The sequence below is a fragment of the Mugil cephalus genome, chromosome 22 (genome assembly GCF_022458985.1).
Source record: "Mugil cephalus isolate CIBA_MC_2020 chromosome 22, CIBA_Mcephalus_1.1, whole genome shotgun sequence".
Classification (NCBI taxonomy): Eukaryota; Metazoa; Chordata; class Actinopteri; order Mugiliformes; family Mugilidae; genus Mugil; species Mugil cephalus.
The window spans coordinates 15,110,284-15,131,769 of record NC_061791.1 but is presented as its reverse complement, the minus strand read 5'-3'; the positions used below and the strand labels follow the sequence as shown (position 1 = coordinate 15,131,769).

The following is a 21,486-nucleotide window of genomic DNA, read 5'->3' as shown; positions in this document are numbered from 1 at the left end:
CGGGGCGTTTCTGCTGCGCCGGCTGCTTCCTCACCGCATTTCCTCTGCTCAGCCGGCACGTCCCCTCTCTCTCTTTCTCTCTCTCTCTCTCTCTCCCTCTCGCGTACACATAACGTGGCGTTGGTAACAAAGCGACACAATGAACAGGAGCTGGCCCGAGGCAGGCTGAGCAAGGTGTTTCCTGCCACCAGGACGGCTGCTACGTCAACACAAAAAACGCTGGTCGTGAGCCGGCATGCGCTGGTCGTGGCAAACTGGTTTGACTCTCCTCCGTCAATTAAAGCTCATTAATTTCTCCCCGTTTAAACACGTGAACGTACGTGTAAGCGAGCGCAGCTGTGTTCAAGTCTGTAATATCCATCCTTTATTCATGCTTCCTCCATGGTTTATTCATGTGCTCTCCAAGCATTTGCGGAGTGAATGAACGCCGGATTAAAAGCAGCTTTGTATTATTGATGCGTTGAGATATTTTGGACCGTGCGGCCGCTGGTGTGATCTCCCACGCTGTGCACACACAACACACAACGACCAAATCTGTTTGTTGTCCCACTTGTAAATTGGTTCATTACTGCTGAATTAACATTGGCCGCGTGTTTCTGTGCGTCTCCTACAGGCCGTGAATTGCCCTGCTATGGAGAAAATGAAGAGGATTAAGAAGCGTCTGTCGTTAACCCTCCGCCCCAGTCAGACCATCGACGAGTCCCTGTCTGAACTGGCCGAGCAGATGACCATCGAGGACGGCGGAACCAAGGACAATGGTGCGGGACGCTGCGTTTCAGCATTTCTGTTTTCTTCTCCAAATGATTCTACATGTAGGGTGTAACCAAGTTTGCGCTATGGTTTTAATTTTTTGTGCTCAGCTTCCTAAAGAGAGGACCTCGTTTACACTGGCATTTACTGTACAGGACTTTGGTCATGCAAACATAAAACATGAAAAACAGTAATGAAGTAAAAAGAGTAAAACTCCATTGAAGCAATATATTTGATTATAGTCAAATCATCCAATCTGGTCGGACGAGTCTCGATTTCAGCTGCCACATTCAGATGACAGGGTCAGAATTTGGTGTAAACAACATGAAGACATGGATCCATCCTGCCTTGTATCAACGGTTCGGGCTGGTAGTGTAATGGTGTGGAGGATATTTTCTTAGCACGCTCTAGTCAAGGGCCAAACTTTACTCCAGAGGCCTCCACAGTCACCAGATCTCAATCCAATATTTCACCTTTGGGATGCGGTGGAACGTGAGATTGGCATCATAGATGTGCAGCCGGCAAATCTGCAGCAACTGTGTGATACTATCATGTCAATATGGACCAAAATCTCTGAGGAATGTTTCCAACATCTCATTGCAAGTATGTCAGCAAGAATTAAGGCAGATCTGAAGGCAAACGTTTGCTAGTAAAAGCAACCTTTTACCAGCAAGGTGTACCTAATAAAGTGGCTGGTGAGTGTACATTCCATGTTTTGAAATTATATTTTTCAAACTCAGCTTGTAGCGAGAGCAAACTGTACATGTGGATGATGGAAATACCATAAATAGCTTTTTAAAAAGCTGATTAATAATACTTTAAGAAAGAAGTGGTACCAGCAATTATTCCCCCACAAAGCAACAACAAATATTTGAGCCTTGTTAAAATCTGTCAGAACACCTTCTAATGAAGCTAAAGCTCAAACTGAAGAAGTGTTCACGCGTTGGAAAATCACTGCCACATTTACACCAGGGAAGGAAATTCCACCGGTTTGATGTCCATACGTTAGCAGGAATGTAAAAACTATACGCAGAGCTCTCAGGAGTATTTAAATTATGAAGCACTGAAGCCGATGAAAGCAGAGACACTTTAGTGTGCGTGTGCGTGTGTGCGTGTCAGTAACAGCTGTAATGGACCTCCACTCAGTAGCTCTCTATCAAGTTATATAACAGGAGCGGGAGCAGAGGAGCTACTTGAACGCTCTCATAGCAGCGGAGCAAGTCAGAAGCCTGTGGGGAACACACATTCACACACATTCACACACAAACACACACACACACACACACACTCTCCTTGACTTCTCTTCTAATACCACATTCTCCCACTTTTGGCACCCCATTACAGCGTGTCTCTAGTGAGCTGCAGGCTTGATGGAGGCATAAAAGTGATTGGTTGCCTCTCAGGATTGACAGCTGTCAAAATAAATGGACGCACACATCCATCTCGTACGGAACGCTTTCCCCCCGTTGCAGTCATTTAGCCGTCACTCTGGATCTGGGAAGACTTGCAGTAAATGCAGCTGTGGGGTGAGCTTAAGACAGACAGCAGCGACGGAGTCCAGAAGAATCCTGGCTTTGTCGACGACCCCGTCCTCTCATCTAAGTATTCCTATAGCAGCAAAATTCCCTTTCTTGCAGAGAAAGATCAATATCACTGTCCCATCCGTCTGTTTGATTTGGAGCTACAGCCGGCAGCTGTTTAGCTTAGCTTAGCATAAAGAGTGGACATACTACAGTGTGCTAATTAGCAAGCCTTAGAGCGGTACAGTAGGCGTTCTCTGTTAGCTTTGGACAGGCTAGCAGCTCCCGTCCGCCTTCAGCCTTTATGCAAAACCGTGCTAACTGTCGCTTCGTAATTAGCACACAAACAAGAAAATGGTATCGCTTGACTTGCAGGGCGCCTCCTCGTTGTTTACATTCAGTGGGGCTCAGCTCAGGAAGTTGAATCCGTTGTAATGTGTTGACTCAGGTGGATCGCAACTGACCAATCGGTCCCGTTTTTTAGCACGTCGTTTCAAATATATTTTACCGTAAGCTGCAAACTAACTTCCACACTCAGCCCTTAAAATGCTTCTCGATGCCACGCTCAACTTGTACTTCTGCTGTGTCTGACAAGCCCCCGGAGGCAGCGTAATGTTAATTTGTGAGGCTGACACGCGGGAAGACAGCGCAGTCTGTCAGCCCAGAGTTTAAATAGACGCGTGTAGTGAATAATGGTCGGCGCACAAAGATGGATCCGCTTTAAACCCCTTTTCGTGGGATAAGAGGTGACATCCAGCATTGATCTGTACGTTTCTAACTCAGTCATAGAGTCTAAACTTCATCCGGGCTGAAATCATGACTCCGGCTCTGTTGTGTTTCAGAGCCCTTCATGAGGAACGGCCGTCCTCCCACCTCCCACAGCATGCACTCCTTCCTGCACCAGTACACCGGCTCCTTCAAGAAGCCGCCCCTGCGCCGGCCGCACAGTGTCATCGGCGGCACCCTGGGGTCCTTCATGGCCATGCCGCGCAACGGCAGCCGCCTGGGTGAGTACACACGTGTGCACCAACGCAACACGTTCACACACACACACACACGGAAGGAAGTGAGTAGTATGGGAGCAGATGGCATCTGGGAACAAACAGGAAACGTGTCATGATCCAGAGATTTCCACCCTCCTTCCTCGCATTCGCAAACACGCCGTTGCCAGAGCGACCGGCCGCCTTTCCCGCGAGCCTCTCGGCTCCTGCCGTCGCCCGTCGGCGCGCCTGCTTGTTACGCCGGGGACAGCTGGATGGGGGACTCTGTCAAACGTGACGCAGTTGCGTGTTCGAACCGATTCATCGCAGTTGATCTGCAGCATCGAGTTTCATCATGAGGGCTGGGAGGGAGATGTGTCGTGATGATTCAAGCGGCAGCAGATTTCAATCTGGGGGTCGGGAGAGCCCGGGGGAATGATGAGATGATTCACAGTTCAGAGAAACCGAGTGCTGTAGATAGCGACATGTGCCAGCGTCAAGTCTGCTTTGAATATTTAGCAAAGCAGCGTTGAAGAAAATGGCTTAAAATGATTGTGTCTGTGATGTTTTTCAGGAGTAATGTTTGCTGATTTAAGACTTGGCATCAAAGCATTTTTAACCAACCATTTATATGTTGCTCTGAGTTCTTTCTCAATTCTGATAGAACATATTTTAGTCAGCAAACATTTTCACTGATTGATGGACAAATGAGTCAGGTCATTTAATAAGAAAGTAGTTGAGCTTATAGCCTTTCTGCACATTTCCACTGGAGTTGCGTTTGTTTGAAGTGCAGATTGAGTTTTATTTTTAACTGTTTGTCACTGAGCCATTTTTATCCAGACTAAAATATCTTGACAACAGCAATGGATGAATTTCCATGATACAACTATGATCCCTGGAGGATGAATCCCTTTGAATGTCATGATCCCCTGGTTTTGCATCACTACTTCCTCTGGTTAAGTTTCATCTGTTCCAGTTAAATATCTCAACATCTAGTTGGCGGATTCCCACAAAATCTGTCGTGGATGCTCACGATTCCCAGATAATGAATCATAGAACTTGTTCAGAACTTGAGTTAAGATCCACTCTGGTCTATCTGCCTGCAAGTGACTCGTACGTGCATTCACACCTGCCATTAACACGAGTTTCTAAATGCGTCTCCAGAGTCGATCTCGGTTTCGCCCTCTGTATGCAAACAAACCACGACATCATCTGGGGAGCAGAATATTATAACAGCTGCTGTCTCTCATGGATCCAAACCACTGCTCCAGAACCGAGAACAGCTCTGTTTTGCGTATATACATCACGACGCACGCTGAAAGTCATTATTTATAGGTTTCTGTCCTGACATTAGTCAGACCTGCACAGTTTTCAGATCACACCTCCACCTCTGAAAGGTTCCATATGTACCGTAATCTCCGGTAATAAAGGTAAATGGAGTCATCTGTGACCGAGGAAATATTTAGCATGATGTAACACACGGCTCCTCATACATCAGCATGACTGAATCAATAATTAACCACAGGATCACACTCGTGTGCTCTTATTAGATACCGTCATTTGTAAATTCTTGTTTGGATTAATTTATATTTTAGTTGGTTAACAGCGACGGGCAGAATATTTGTGATTTATAATAGCAGTCGTGTGTTTTTAACGTGATTTTTGGACAGTTTGCGTTCACACTACCAAATTAATGCAGACAAATGCGGACACATGTGACCCAGACCACCTCAAATGTGGTCAGACATCGGATCTCACACATGTATCCCGAGGGTGTTCACACCTGTCCTTTACACTGGCCACTTGCGATCAGATATCCCAGATCACACCTGAATGTAGTGTCTGGACAGACCCTCCCTAACTTTTCATGTAAAGCCACCGTGGAGCTGATGTAATTGCCTAAACGGCTACTGAAAAGGCGTCCGTGGTAAGAAGGAACCGGGATTATAGTAGGATAACAGGATATCAGGATTTAGCTCAAAGCCTGTTAGTACGGTTGTAGACTGTATTTATGACCACTTTCCTTTACCAGACATATGTTGCCTTAAACCTTAAACAAACATCATTTAATAGAATTTCTCCACATGGCCCCGGCAGCAACAGCTGGGATCTAAGCAAACAATCTGCAACGTTAGAAATGTCTTTCGGTGCTTCCCTAAGCTGGTTTGAATCGACAGTGGAACACCAGAGGACTTGATGAACCTCGCTCTGGTCTCTGGCCTAGATAGAAGGACTTGGATCTAAAAACAGGACAGTTAAGTAGGACATTGATGTACCGCGTAGTGCTGATACACTCTGTGTACTTATTAGCAAAGCTGCTACCAACGACCAAATGTAGGGGAAAGACTGAGAGGGAGAAAAAAAAAACATGGAGAGGGAAGCGAAGGAAGGATGTGTGGAGATGTTCAGGAAAGAAAAATCAAAGTGGGTGGAGTGTGAAATCATTCAAGGTTTTCGGAGAAAGGAAGAGGTGAGGCAAGAGACGATAAAGAGACGCATAAAAAACAAAAGGAGAGCAGTGTCGCAGGGAGATTAGAAGCCTGCCTTGGGGTTCGGCTGCTGCGAGGCGAAGAAAAGATGGGAGAAGGCGAAAGCCTGTTCTTGAGAGAGCTAGAGTTTTGGGAGAGAAAGGTGAGGAAATGTATGAAATAGCGGGAGATAATGGAGCGGCATGTGAAAACAAAAGGTGGTTGAAGGGAAAAGAAAAGTAGGGCAGATTAGATCACTTGGAGACAGGGCAGGTAGTGGTGGAATGTGCTGAAGCAATAGAGAGGGAGTCAGATGAACCACTGCCTATGAAAACCTTGCAAAAAAAAAAGATGGGAATAAAGCAGACATATGGTGTAATGGTGTATAGAGCAAAGAGGAGTGAAGAAGTAGGAAGTAAAGGAAATCAGGGAGGTTTTTAAAGAATGAACATGTAGATAAGAGACAGAGAAGTGAGAGAAGTAGAGAACAGAGCTGTTTAAGAAGCTGACAAACAAACGTCAAGGTGAAGACGGAAAGTGGGGCGAGAACAAATTGCAAGTTGTTTATTCAGAGACGGTAAGTAGGTTAAGATGAGGGAAGTGTGGCAGCTATAGGACAAGTAGAAAGAGTTAGCACGTTCACTGTATCACTATGACTTAATTACTCTATTGGGGCACCCTTACCCTCCTGGACTCTCCCATCTCTTCCTCTGTCTGTCCTTCCTTCCACATCTTCTCTGTCTTTTGTTCTCCCCCTCTGTTCACTGAGGTGTAGCACTGCCCTCCCTGCTACACAAGGTCACTCCACTCAATAAAGATCAACAAACTAGCTCCTAGGGAGGGCCGGCGATGTTCACACGCACGCACTGACGCAATAAAATATTCAGAATATAACCCCATCTCTTATATAATATTGGCACTCTGTGGTATTTAACTATGTACACAAATTCAGGCCAAAAAAAAAAAGACTCGCACGCTAACAAACACGCATCCTGGGTGTCTGTTGACAGGCACTGTCATGAGTCAGTGAGTTCATAAACTGTGTGTACTTGTGATTGATAAATTAGGCGTGAGATGACTTGTTGCGGAGGCAAAACAAAGAGAAAATAGCTGGAGGAAGAGGGTAGGACAAGTTATCCGTGGCCTTCTGTAGATGCAAACCTTACAATACTTTCCCTTTGTTCCCCGTCTCCACATTTCTCCTCTGGGTCAACAAAAACCTCTTTCACACGTCTTCTGTCTCTGCTTGTGACTTCATTCTGTCTGCTTTGTTCTCCATTTCTTTTAGATTAGCGCAGTTTATTGCAGATTAAGTCATATTTTCGGTTCTTGTCTTGTCAGAGACGAGTTTGTAGCTCGTTGACCTGTTCGCATCTTCGCGTTTTAGCTCAAAATCGACATCAACCATTGTGATGAATCACGTTTGGCGTAATATTTAGAGAGATAGTCGCCAGGATATTCGTGTTTGAAATATTTGTGCACCCTTAATCTCCATCAACAGTGCCTCTCCCACCCCCCCCGCTGTTTCTCCGCTCCGTGCCTCCACATTTGATGACAGACTGCATGGTTGGAGGCGCTGAAACGTTGATGACAGAGGACTACTCAACCGAGGCTACTCATTAACTGTGTGCGCGTTTGTACGTGTGCGGAGGAGAGGGTGGGCATGCGGTCGGGCGCGTCGGCGGGTTTGCCCGCTCTGCGTTTTGGTAGTGGTGCCATGTTCGCCGCCTCGGACGAAGTGGCGCGGGTTGCGGTTTTTAAATGTTTGGCGTTTGAGGTTGCAAGGGTCTTCCAGGGGTTAGGAAGAGACGGTGTTGAAAACTGGTCTGTTTGTCGAATAAATCTTGCTAAATCTTCATAAACTTAGCACCGATGGTGTTGAATTAGACCTCTGTTGTTTCTTTATTGTTCCCAAGCTAATGGGCTGCATCACTGCAGACATTTTTCTTTGACATGGTTCACAGTTCCACCCATGGGTTCCCTCACAATATCTGCTGTCAAAGTGGACGTTTTAACTTGGCGTAGCAGGAGAAGCACAAGTGGAGCTAATAAGCGATTTGTGTATTCTTGACTGCTACAACTTTTAAAAGCTCTAAATGACTTCTAAGATCAGTTAGAATCAGTTCTTCTTAAACATCCATCTGCTGGGGTACCAATAGGATAACAGTGCCACCCTACAGTGATCTGGTGATTTCAGGTTAGATTTCTCATTGTCGGTCAGTACATTGTGTAGGTTTACGTGCCTGATAGGAATAATTCTGAAATACCGGCTTAACTGTTGACATGGACATTAAAGAAAGTGTTTTGATGAGACATTTTTGACATGTGCATAGTGGTTCAGCTCAATCGAATCTGCCAAAAACATGAAAAACAATTCAATTAATTCAGCCTGTGAAGCAATAATACCGATAATGGACCCACTTCCTGCATGGATTCCAGCTTCTTTCACCTTCTCAAACACTTTCTACTCTCTGACGTTCGCAACATGTGGAGCAAACATGTCTAGGAAGAGTGGATATGTATTCCAACCCGAGAGAAATGATTGGATCAAGGGTTTAAACGGATATTATGGACCACTGTTTTCCCGTTGAATACATTACCTAAGAGTTACGCCACTTTCTCGATCCTATCGACCGGGCCAGTTTGTTCTGATTGAACAGGTCAGTGCTGAGCACGTCCCAGTGCTAAAACAAGTCGTTATTTCAGGGTGTACCCAGAGGTCGGAGGCGATCCAGATTTGCTCACTTAACGTAGCCTGGCACTCTGTTCGGAGTCTGGCATGCATGTGGCCTGATGACTAACTTTGCAAGCACCGAACTAGAGCACAGAACAGTTGAAGTGCCACAGGATGTGGGGGAGTGGGGATGGGTGACAGATGCATTTGGGAATGTTACAAGGCCATTGTTACCATGACTAATAATCTTTTGGTATGTAATTAAAAAAAGATATAATCAAAGACCAACTAAGGATAGAACTTCACGAGAGGAGGATGGTGGAGTTTACTAAATACAGTGAATCGTGGAAGTGTATTAAGGCAGGATTTATACATTTTGTGTACTACAGACACCTAAGTATTGGTTTAAAATGTATATATTTGATATGTAAATCAGTCCTTTATGGAATTTAGAACCTAATCAGTTCTATAAAGTACATAATTAGACAGATTTGATCTGAATTGTCATAGTGGGACAACTTAAGTCTGATTTATCTAATGCCTTGTTGTACCTTGTTTCGTTTCTTTATGCTATCATTTGTTTTTCTTTTCAGACATTGTACATGAGAACCTGAAGATGGGTTCCGACGGGGAGAGCGACCAGGCGTCGGGGACGTCTTCGGACGAGGTTCAGTCTCCGACCGGCGTCTGTTTGAGGAACAGGGTCCACCGACGGATCTCCATGGAGGTGAGACTCACGCGCTGCCTGAAAGCCTTGAATCAGTTTTTAAAATCCGTGCCGATTCCTGCATCCTCTTGCACTGCGATCTCGCAAGACACGTCGTGCACAACCAGTCCACGCGTGAGGGAAGCCACAGATGTTCACAAAAGCAAACCTATATGCAAGATATGCTAACCAGATGTTAAATATTGTGGAGATACCACAACTCTCTGAAACCAACGACACCCAGAATGCCCCTAAATAAATCCCTGCTGCTTGGAATTGATTAAGGAGCTTGTGCATCGGAATCTAATCGTTTCAGGCGATTGGTAGAGATCCCCCGCCCTGCTCCAATCCATTTGCTCTTCACCTCCTCTGCTTTATCTCAGTTGGATAGGCGGAGGAGGGGGATTGTTCATCTACTAATGGGCTCTCAGAGTTCGGGAGTCATGATACTGATTGCAGTCCTGCTCCCCGAGGACCAAAACAGAGGCTGGTAAAGAGACGTGACAATCTGCGCTGTAACCACAGTGATTTTCTCCGTTTCAGCTGTCTTTGCGTGAGACCACGCTGGGATGAGAGCCCTTTGTTCCTCTGGAGTATAATGAAGTTATAAATCATGTTTGCGTTTACGCACCTGCCAGACATCAGTGAGACATCAGTTTTGGCCTGTTTGCTCCGTGTTGTAAAGCTTAGTCACGTTGTCTTTTCTAACCACAAACACTCTTCGCTAAGAGCTTTTCAAATATCGCGTCAAAAATGATAAACTGGCCTAGGTGGACTCCGGGGCACTCCGGACTCACATTCCCACCACACGAGCTGAGCTAATAAAAAATGAAAGGCGTGAATGAAAGGAGACCACATGACTATCAGGGGATTTAAGTTTCTAATTTTACAAGCGTTTCATATCACTTTGGCTCCAAGCAACTGCCTCCTTTACAGCCGTGTATTGTTACTCATTATACAAACTGGTAAAAGCTGTAAATCTCTGCCCTGTAAGAAATGGTTTTTAAGTTAAACACACATTACATGTACAATAAATCATCGTCGTATTTAGATGTGACAAAGCCGGGGAGTTTTATTCTGAAAGAGACCAGCGTCTCAGCTTGGAGGCCTCCTGCCACCTGCTGGCAGAGGAGCATACGTTGTAAAAACCCACCTGGACGTCATGCTTTAGTGACGATACTTCTCACATATACATATAGTGCATGTTGAACATGTTATTTTTTTAATATATATCTATTCATTTGTGCACGAAGCAAGAGGAGCTCAAGTTGGTGGAGTGCTCACATGCACAAAGGCTCTGCACGTTGCTCTTGATGTGGTTCTTTTTGATGTTGTTAGAGGTTTTGATGAAACTGCGCTGTGAAAGTTAAGAGCAGGATGTGCACTCGCTCACCGAGACTTGGTAAAAGACAAATAGACGTTTAGCGTTTGAGTTGTTTTCTCATGTGATCATCTTTTAGCCAGATAAACGACTTACTGGACATGTGTGGGCATGCAGATGAAGAATACATTGTTAATGGTTTTGTCCCAGAATCTCTGGGTATCAATGTATCCCCCTCATCACAATCACAAATATTTGATTTGGTTTTTAAGTTAAACACACATTACATGTACAATAAATCATCGTCGTATTTAGATGTGACAAAGCCGGGGAGTTTTATTCTGAAAGAGACCAGCGTCTCAGCTTGGAGGCCTCCTGCCACCTGCTGGCAGAGGAGCATACGTTGTAAAAACCCACCTGGACGTCATGCTTTAGTGACGATACTTCTCACATATACATATAGTGCATGTTGAACATGTTATTTTTTTAATATATATCTATTCATTTGTGCACGAAGCAAGAGGAGCTCAAGTTGGTGGAGTGCTCACATGCACAAAGGCTCTGCACGTTGCTCTTGATGTGGTTCTTTTTGATGTTGTTAGAGGTTTTGATGAAACTGCGCTGTGAAAGTTAAGAGCAGGATGTGCACTCGCTCACCGAGACTTGGTAAAAGACAAATAGACGTTTAGCGTTTGAGTTGTTTTCTCATGTGATCATCTTTTAGCCAGATAAACGACTTACTGGACATGTGTGGGCATGCAGATGAAGAATACATTGTTAATGGTTTTGTCCCAGAATCTCTGGGTATCAATGTATCCCCCTCATCACAATCACAAATATTTGATTTGGCTTTTGAGACCAGGGTGATTCCAACTGAAATATTTTTGCCACCTGTTTTCAAAAGTTGGTTTTGTAGAAAGACGTTAATGTTTCTTTAAGAAAATCTAAAAATAGGTAAAATATTGGTGTAGCTACGAAAACCAAAGTGTCCCATTGACGTTTATAAAGAATTTTTATTTTTTTTAAATTATTTTTCCTCATAATACCCTTCATTTCATTTGGTCAATATAAAAAAATTTGTGTTCAGGTTTTTCCGACCCTCGTCCTCAGTTACGTTGGGCTGTTTTTGCAGAACTTCAGTAGAAAATGCTGATGTCAACACTAGCAGCGCTTTCAAATCAGTTCTAATAAAACACTCAAAAGGACAGACTACATCTGTCATGGACTGACCTGGGTCTTAACACGCTATTTTACACACGAGATAAAGCTGCACACATTTGCATTATATACTATTGTTCCAACCTCTGTTGCCACGGCGCAGATATGCTAAACACAACAAAGCTTTTATTATTAGTTCCCGTAATACTGCCATATTCTCTTGAGTCGCTCTAAAAAGCTTCAGCCCTGAGAGGAAACGCTTTGATTGTATTTGAGGCCAAACTTTAAAGCACGTTTGACAACCAAACAAGAGTGACAGCTTCTCTCGCTGTATTTTTAATCCACTCCACCTTTCCTTTCCCATAACACGAGTCGATATTATGTAAGTGCGTTGCTTTCAGATGTCGGGTATTTGATTTTGTCCTAGAAATGACCTAGGAATTATGAGATAAACCCGAAACTTTAAGAGACGAGTAACACTGACAGTGGCGGACTGAAACAATGAGGTGCAGATATTCGCTTTTCGTTCAGATGAAGCAGTTCGGCTGCAGTCACGCTTCGACAGGCCGCCTCTTGCTTTCACCCTCCATAAGACGTTGATCGACCCGATCTCTGTCGCCTCTCTCCGGGAGTAGGAGGAGATGAGAGCGGGTTATTTTAGACGCTGCGTTTTTGTGTGTGTGTGTCTATGTGTGCGGGGGATTGTGCTGATTGCTGCTGAAGCATAGCCCGCTCTACGTGTAGACAGAGCACAGAGCTGTTTATTTTTTCACCGTATGTTGTAATGGCAGCAGATTGCATAATCTAAGGGTGTATATCAAAGATTGGGAGCAAGAATATGATCTTATTATGAGAATATTTAATCTATTACATGCCGATGCCATGATATTTATCGTGATACGGGGGTTTACGATACAATATACAAGCGATACTTAGTGCGATATACTTTTAATCAACAATACTAATATAAATTAAATATCACCCTTTCTGCATGCCCAAATAAACTTAAAGAATGTGATACAAATAAATCTAGATTGAGTTGTAAACACTTCTTTCCGTGTGTGTGTTTTTAGGACCTCAACAAGCGCCTGTCGCTGCCTGCCGACATCCGAATCCCAGACGGTTACCTGGAGAAGCTGCAGCTCAGCAGCCCGCCCTTCGACCAGCCGCTCAGTCGGCGCTCCCGCCGAGCCTCGCTGGTCAGTTCGTGTTTGTGTGTGCGTGTGTGTCTCCCTTTCTTTATTGCTTCGCTCGCAGTCCTGTTACCAGACTCCCTCTGCGCCGGGTTTCCATGGCAACTGGCCCGATGTGAGCCCACGGCTGATTAATCTGGAGTCTCAAGCTCTCACCTCCCACTTTTAGCCCCTAAAATTAGATCATAATACTCCACTGTGGCAGAAGGTCCCTGACCAGGTTTATGCACGTTATAAGTTTGACGGCAGTGACACGGCGTTAAGAGGCTGTTGTTGTTCTCTGTGCGCTAATGAAATGGATCAAATTAAAATGAATGTTCTTTAAAAAGTAGCTCCTTAGGATTGCTTTTGCATTTCAGTTTTTCCTTGATGAGATTTTCTAGCTACTGCTGTAGGGGCTGAAAGTAGAACGTTTTATTATCCAAGACTGTTAGCTCTGGGCTTCCCCTCAGACAGTGAGGATAGTAATGTTGCCAAGGAGTCAATGAGTTAGCTGTGGGCTATTTGTGTCCTAATTTTGGTATATATTTTGGCAAATTAGCATCATTAAAAGTACCAACAACTGTTACTGTATTTTACTGTATAAGAGCCTTTAATGTGAGACATTTGGATCTACGTTTAAGTTAATTTTTTTATTATTAGTATCCTGATTATGTTTCGGGTTTTTTCAAAAATGCATTATTTGTGGAGCTGTAGCTTCGTGCAGTAAATACTTCATTTATTATGCTTTTCATTATCTCTTCTGTAGTCCGAGATTGGTTTTGGGAAGTTGGAGACGTACATAAAGCTGGACAAACTGGGAGAGGTGAGGAAGCCGCCATATCCCATCTGACTCACCACTAATAAAAATATGCTCAGAAACCCAATTTTTTTTGTTCATAATGTTGCGTTCAGGGAACGTACGCCACAGTGTTCAAAGGACGAAGTAAGCTGACAGATAACCTGGTGGCGCTGAAGGAGATTCGCCTGGAGCACGAGGAAGGGGCCCCTTGCACTGCCATTAGAGAAGGTGACAGTTACATTCAACTTCCCTTTTAATTCACTGTGATTTATTGATGTAGAAATGCAGCGATATGGGAATAGGAAGGTGTTTTTTATTACTTTTATTTGGATTTAAATAGATTATAAATATGTATTCCTACCCTTTTTTATTAATTAATGCAATTTTTAACTTTCCAGTCAAGAGATGTTTAAAAATGTCCTCTCTTTGTGTCTCTGCAGTGTCGTTACTGAAGGACCTGAAACACGCCAACATCGTGACGTTACACGACATCGTCCACACTGACAAGAGCCTCACACTCGTCTTTGAGTACCTGGTAATTCTCACCTCCATCCTCCGTCCTTCTAGCACACACAAAAAGACTGTGTTTAATGTAATGCAAACATTTAGGTCATAGGTCTTTAACAGAGGTACTGCAGGGGGGGCACGAAATCTTTGGCTGATTAGACACTTTTATACATTTTTTGCAATGAAATGGGTGCAGAGTATATCACAATAAATAAAGGCTTCTCAGGTTCATTCGTTTAGTGGATACTGAACTAAAGAAAACATGTTTAAAGAGGTCATTTTGTGCAACATCAGATTTTCCATTTTGTTTTAATATTTAGAAATAAGAGACGATTACAGGGCCTGAGTATGTTATTGGGGTATGAGCACCACCCCTGGGTAGCAACATGGCCAAACATCAATTAACCTTTCAGAAAGGTCCAGCCGAGATCTTAATGTTGTGTCTTCTGAAGTTTCGCCTCATTCTGGCTTTAGTTCTGGTTCAAACATAATAGCAAAATAACACAAAATAGCTATTGTTCTAGAAAAAGGGCAGTAAGAAGTGCATTTTGCATTTAAAGCGACAGACACCAAAACCACCCGTTTGGACCAGTGCTAAAACCAGGTATAACCAGGCTTCTTATAATGGACAATCTGAGCCTCATTTTGAGCTGAAATTTGATAATCACACTCTGGATACACGTTAGGCTCCAGTTACCTTGTTAGAAAGGAGGCATGGTGGTGGACCTTTAACAGTTAGAACAAAATAACCGCTGTGTAACACTGTCTAACAAGTTTAAAAGCACTAATCGTCCACAGTGATATCACTTAGGAAGAGAATATTAGAAGCACAAATCTCACTGATACATGAGGGATCCTTCGTGTGGACTGTGACTCTGTGTGGGTGGATTCGCTGCAGGCTGTGGAAAGTGGGCCAGTCTGTGAAAAAGAAAAGAATTCTTCTTAAAAGGTCACTTCATAGAGCAGGTGTACTTCCTGTCTGACGGCGCCTTCCCTTCTCGTAGGATAAAGATCTGAAGCAGTACATGGACGACTGTGGAAACATAATGAGCATGCATAATGTGAAGGTGAGGATGACCTTTACTATTGCCCGTGACCTTTTTACCTTGTAGTGCCATTTTCCCTCCACGTGGGAAAGGAAATTCTCCCAACCCCGTGAGCTTTCATATCCAATTTTCTGTGTGTGTCTAACAGGCAGCTAAGAAACAGTAGTGGCGGATGGAAGGGATGCAGTACAGATGTGTTAATAACTTTAAGTTATTTGAACGTATCTTTCCAGATTTTCCTGTTCCAGATTTTGCGAGGGCTGTCGTATTGTCATAAGAGGAAAGTTCTCCACAGGGACCTGAAGCCACAGAACCTCCTCATTAATGAGAAAGGAGAACTCAAATTGGCTGATTTTGGTAAGAGTCAAAGAGAAAATACTGGTTTTACTTACTTACTTTTAGTTCCACTTTTTCCAGGTTGAATTGTGCTCTGTTAGAATCCTAATGTGTGTTTGTGTCACCGGTGCGTTGGCAGGTCTGGCCAGGGCCAAGTCTGTCCCGACTAAAACCTATTCCAACGAGGTGGTGACTCTTTGGTACCGGCCTCCAGATGTCCTCCTGGGGTCCTCGGAGTACTCAACACAGATTGACATGTGGTAGGGACTTACTCACTAATAATACTACCAGTTTTTGTGTTAATTTAAAGGACGTATCAGCTGATGTGCTGTGTGTGTGTCTGCAGGGGCGTCGGCTGCATATTCTACGAGATGGCCGCGGGTCGGCCTCTGTTCCCGGGCTCCACCGTGGAGGACGAGCTCCACCTCATCTTCAGGATGCTGGGTGAGCGCCTCCCGCCATGAAATAACGCGAGTGTCACCTCATGTTTTTTTAACGTGCTCGACTGAACGCGGCTGCGTTTTGTGTGCGCGACAGGCACGCCCACGGAGGAGAACTGGCCGGGAATCACGTCCATCGAGGAATTCAAATCGTACAACTTCCCCAAATACAAGCCACAGCCGCTGATCAACCACGCCCCGAGGTACGGCGCTACGTGTGGGAGTGATTAGACCTTTAGGCTCTGTTTGTTTCTCTGGCTCTTTCAACGTATACAGTAACGCTGCACGTTCTCGAGTGTGTGTTTGTGTGTCGTAAGGACAGGAAATCCTGTAGAACGCTGCAGAGACCGCTATCCACATCCTTCCTCCTGTGAGCCCCCACACTCCCATCAGCCCCTGCTGCAGGCCAACAGTAAACCCTTGCTCTTCTTTTTGTCTCCTCTAGGCTGGACAGTGAAGGCATCGAGCTGCTGCTGTCTTTCCTCAGAGTGAGTGTTGTCACAATACCCAGAATGCAGTGCGCTAACACACGTCACTCATTTTTACTATTACACTGGTATCTTTTTTATCATTATTTAAACATTTTAATGGAATCATGTATTTTTTCAGTTTATTTTCATGTTAAAATAATTATTTGTTGTATTATCTGTAAACCTCCAGCACTAAACATGTTTTGAAGCAACAAAAGAAATAAATACAAGCGCTCTGGTGTTTGGATCCTGGGTGTTTGGGTTCGTCTTTATTCAGGGAAGGCGCCTGGCTCTGGTGCCGCTGTGTGACCCGATTGTGATATTTCAAATGCTGACAGGAGTTTTATGATTTCCCGTCCGTACAAAACTTCCTGTTTTTTCATGAAAGTTCACATTAGGTCACGTTGGTGGCACGAGGTCCAGGTCCGATTGTTCGCTAATTGTCCCCGGCACAAAATGTTTTACACGTTTCTGTGTCTTACTAGGCTGGAGAATTAGTGCCACCAACTGTTATTCAAAGAAACACAGCCTTTCAATACAGCTGGCAACACAAGTTCAGTCTTAACTTTTATATAACAAATTTTATGATCAGATCAGACGCATCTTTTCTCTATGAGGCTGCTGAAAACAGACGCTCAGATGTGACGTCTTAAACGGTTCTTTCACTGCCATCTGTAGACAGCAGGAGGCACAGTGCAGCCAGTGTTTACCTCACGCGCTGTTTACACACTCGCTATAGTGTTTCACAATTCTTCGAGGTGAATCCCTGATCGCGGGCCCGACAACTGACCGTCGCGCTCTCCGCTAAGATCGCTGGAATGGTAAACGTTTCCTGTTTCTGTCTCCGCTCGCAGTACGAGTCCAAGAAGAGGATCTCGGCCGAAGAGGCCATGAAACATTCCTACTTCAGACAGCTGGGGATGAGAGTCTACACACTGCCAGAGAGTGAGCATGTTAAACTTATTAAAAACAAACAAAAAAAAAAAAAGAACTCGGTCCTTCCTTTCCTTACGTGTTGTATTCTGACGCTGTCCCTTTTGTTTCAGGCGTATCGATATTCACGTTAAAAGAGCTGCAGCTGCAGAGAGACCCCGGCTACAGGAACTCCTCGTTCCCAGAGTCAGGTGGGCGGGAAACGCGCTGAGATGCTCCAGCTCCTCATCCTGTCACATTATTAAATAATGACACATTTCATCCAATACGATTATGATGTAACACTCATTAGAAAGGAGCTGAACCTGTGACTCCTAGTTAATTCCACGTTCTTTCCTACATTTCCCACAATGCAAACTGAATGGAGTTTTTTTACATGCTGCCTTCAAATGTGCGTACCAGGAAAGTCTATGTGAACAGCCTCCTCTTGTGGTATTTCCACGTATTTGATGAGCTGCACAGAAACAGCACAGGTGGACGGCGACTTTATCGCACGTCTCACGGCGATGTCGATATTTCCCGCGGCCTCACGCCTCATCATCTAAACTCGGTGGCTTAAAGATGGCAACACTTGCCCTGCAGCAGCGGTGTTCTCACGACTTGACGCCACCGCTCGAATTCCTAGCATTTTATTTACAAGACTTCCCATCTTTAAACCACACGGTCACAAGCATGAGACCCTGCCTCTTGAATGTTTCACATCTTTAGTCAGCCTTCAGAGCCAAATACCAGAGGTAAATAAGTAAATAAAAGCATCACGTGGAATCAGCGGCCTGCATTTAATTTACCTAAAAAGGGCTGATGTACGCCAAAGGCATTGTGGGTGTTGTATTTTCATGGTGTTTTTTTTTTTTTTTTTTTGCTTGTGCAGGTAACGGCAAGATCAACAGGAGGCAGAGCATGCTCTTCTAGCGCTTCACGGAGAGGACGGTCGACGGGCCGACGCTCCTTATCATCATTTCCCAGCAACCTCTTGCATGAGCCCACCTCATCTTGCAGTGACGACCCCCCACCCCACCCCTTCACCCGCATGCTCACACACACACACACACACACACACACACACACACACACACACACACACACACACACACACAAACATGCACACACACACACACCTCTGAGCGTGTGACTCTGAGTTGAATCCATTTGGAGACTGTGTTTATTTATTGGGGTGGAGGGGGTGGGCAGGTGAGGTTGAATTTTTTTGCTGCTAAACTACTACTGTCTGTATTTAACACACCATGTGTGTATGTGTGTGTGTGTGTGTGTGTGTGTGCACATTACGTGAACTCGAGACGCCACGCACAGTCGAGCAGTCAGTGAGGTTGTCCTTCTTCTGACCATGATCCTCCGGCTTCTTTTGAGTTAGAGTTCAGCAGATGTTGGTGTCGAAGCTGTGATCCAAGTTCTCGTTCTTGTTCTTGTGCTTGGAGTCAGAAAGCTTCGGGTTCCTTCACAAATTTTTTTTTTGTTTGTTTTCTTCGAGCTTCCGGGACCGAATTCTGCAACATTTCCAAGTTTTAAAAAGACTGGAACACTAGATGTTGTTGGTCGGGGGGGCGGAATAAAGGTTTCCTCTGGATCTCGCGTCGACGTTTTTCCGCAACATTTCGGATGAGCTGTTCTGTTCAGGAGGCCCGCTGTCCTCTGGGGCTACACTAAAAGTCAGAAGGCGTGGTTGTGAGCGGACTGAAAGCTGAAGGGTTAAAGAAGCACACGCAGAGCCCAGTCGCGACGCGAGAACTTCCAACTTTTTGGTTCTTTTTTGACGATTCTGGCTCAGCGGCAGGACCAAAACTCACCGGGGTGGGGCGAACAGTTGGGAAGACTCCCGGAAAGCACGGATGAAAGACGAGGTGTACTGGAGCTCAAGAGGAAGTCATGTGACGTCCCACAGGAAGCCTTCCTCAAAACCCCTCACAAAACTGCCAGGACTTCAGTGCTTTTTTTTAAAAAAAAAAAAAAAAAAGAAAGATGCAAGCTACACCTTCTCGTTCTCGTGTGCATTTGGAGATCTCACTGCAGTAACTCTTGGTTTTCTCTTGGCACTCCAGTGTGTGCGCTTTTCTTTTTCTTTGAAATCAGGGACACGGGCCTCGACGTGGCCGGGTTTAACCAACAGTATTAAGATATGTTCTCTGTGTCTGTGATCTTTGATCTCTCCTTGTGAAACAGCGGTGTCGTTGTGGCATGTTTTTCGGAGGTGTGGAGGGAGGGCGGAATAGCAGGGGATGGGGGTTAAGCAAAATGGTTGTTTTTCCACTTGCCGTCGGACCACTGCTCTCTTCAGCATTTGTACAAAACAAAAAAAAGAGAGAGATTTCAAATTGAAATTTTAGATTTAACTGCCCGCTGTGTTGTTGTCGCAACTGACGGTGATGCTACAGATGATGAAGCCTGTTGAGAATCTCACTTTTGAAGACGTGTACTGAAGCAAATGGAAAATCTCCCTGAATCGCTGGTGGGCTTTGCACTCCTGGCTTTATTTAGTCGCATATTTATTTGTCTCATTTCTATGGACCAACTTAACTGTAGTCACATGCACAAATCATTACCAGCTAAATATGTTTTCATTGCTTCAAAGGAATAGTTTGACGTTATGGTCCGTATGCTAAGCATTTCGCTTCGCTTAGCTTAGCTTAAGCATGGCTTACTCAAGCAAATAAATAAATAAATAAAATGTGCCCTCCAGTACTAGTAAAACAAACTTCTTGACGTATTTTATAATATTTGTTTGATTACTTTAGTGTAAATGCAAGATTTTGTTAGCTACAAGCTGGGCTAATTGTCAGCTAATTCTTAGCTAGGTGCTGCCTAGCTAAGACCAACCAACTGTAAAACCAACTACTTGTTGGTTTTACACTTTGATTTTAGTGCAAATTTAACTAACAAGGTGCTATTTGCTATGCTATGTTAGTTATTGTCCTTTCACAATGCTGGAATCGAAATTGTTTATCCTAGGTTAGGTTGTTTCCAGTTTCCAGATTTAATGCTAAGTATAGCTAACCAGCTAAATGTTCAGTTTAGAGGCAAAAGAATGGCACCCATCTCCAAACTTTTAGCATAATTTCTCACAATTCCTCTGAAGGATTAACGCTAAGCATCACATTTCCCTACTATCGGGGAGCCACCACTCAAGCACCAGAATTCAAGGAGCAATTCCTACACTCACAGTAGCAAAAAATAGAAGTGAGTGCAGTGCATCGGCTCGTGCATAAATAACACCAGGAGTGCATTGAAAGTCGCGGGGTGAAGATCTGAGGGAGGTTTTTCCTGTTACTGCGGCATGTAGACGAAAATGACGCATTTATTTAAGGTGTTAAGATTTGCCGGTGCAGCACTAGAGTCCTCTATTTCGACACACTGATTTTCATAGTAAGTGCTGGAAACACTGCTAACGCTTGATAATTAATATCTGACAGCATTAAGTGAATAAACATGAACACAGTTTGCAGCTACGAGGGGAATAATCCTGCAAAGTATATGTCGTTGTTTCAGAGACTGCCAGATATATTCATGTCCTTTGAATATGAATTATTTTCCGAACCGAAACAAAAGATTAAGCTCAACCCCAACACAATTAAGAATGAAATATACTGTGAACAGTTAACGTTTAAAGTAGCCATTATTGAGTTTGCAGGAAAAGGTCATTATATTAATGGTGGATATCCTGTATTTAGTTTACTCAAAGCCCCGAGATTTGTTGCTGGGCAGCTTTAAAGCTTCTTCTTATGCTTCTTTATGTCGCATTTAACACATTGTATCTACATGTTTATAGGCTTCACTTCAATAGATTGCCTTTAATCAAACTGAAACCTGCAGGATATTTCACCGTAAACTGCAAACTGTTTCTGTGCTAATCAGATGTTTTTTTTTCTTTCTTTTTTTTTTTTTGTACATGAACAGCAGTAACGTGGACGAAATGAGATTTCTATAACGGCTATATATATTTATCATTGTAAAACTGTACTTTTTCAAATGTATGAATGACCTAATTTTATGTGAACATGTCCGAGCGTGCGTGCGTGTTAAGTGTGTGTGCCTGATGCATGGAAGGCCTGCTGTGTTGTGAACTCGACCTCTGAAACACTGAGCTGCCGGTGAACAGTTGGTGTGCGACTCTTTTTACTGGAACTATTTATTTCTCATAACCATTCGGAAGTAAAGTTTAAACTGTTTCATAAACACTATCTTTGTCAT

General features: G+C 44.1%; 1 protein-coding gene across 1 annotated transcript in view; it reads left to right on the top strand.

Annotated features, from left to right (window-relative positions):
- cdk17 (cyclin-dependent kinase 17) overlaps positions 1-21,471 on the top strand; it is a 40,462-nt gene extending 18,991 nt beyond the window's left edge. The window contains exons 2-17 of the mRNA XM_047574726.1: positions 614-758; positions 3,113-3,277; positions 8,986-9,119; positions 12,651-12,776; positions 13,519-13,575; positions 13,665-13,779; positions 13,992-14,086; positions 15,063-15,125; positions 15,338-15,461; positions 15,580-15,700; positions 15,787-15,884; positions 15,978-16,083; positions 16,326-16,368; positions 17,205-17,295; positions 17,397-17,474; positions 18,155-21,471. Coding sequence (XP_047430682.1) covers positions 632-758; positions 3,113-3,277; positions 8,986-9,119; positions 12,651-12,776; positions 13,519-13,575; positions 13,665-13,779; positions 13,992-14,086; positions 15,063-15,125; positions 15,338-15,461; positions 15,580-15,700; positions 15,787-15,884; positions 15,978-16,083; positions 16,326-16,368; positions 17,205-17,295; positions 17,397-17,474; positions 18,155-18,195 — 1,584 coding nt within the window. The 5' untranslated portion in view covers positions 614-631 and the 3' untranslated portion in view covers positions 18,196-21,471. The remainder of the gene's footprint in view (positions 1-613; positions 759-3,112; positions 3,278-8,985; positions 9,120-12,650; positions 12,777-13,518; positions 13,576-13,664; positions 13,780-13,991; positions 14,087-15,062; positions 15,126-15,337; positions 15,462-15,579; positions 15,701-15,786; positions 15,885-15,977; positions 16,084-16,325; positions 16,369-17,204; positions 17,296-17,396; positions 17,475-18,154) is intronic.
- The last annotated feature ends 15 nt before the right edge of the window (positions 21,472-21,486 follow it).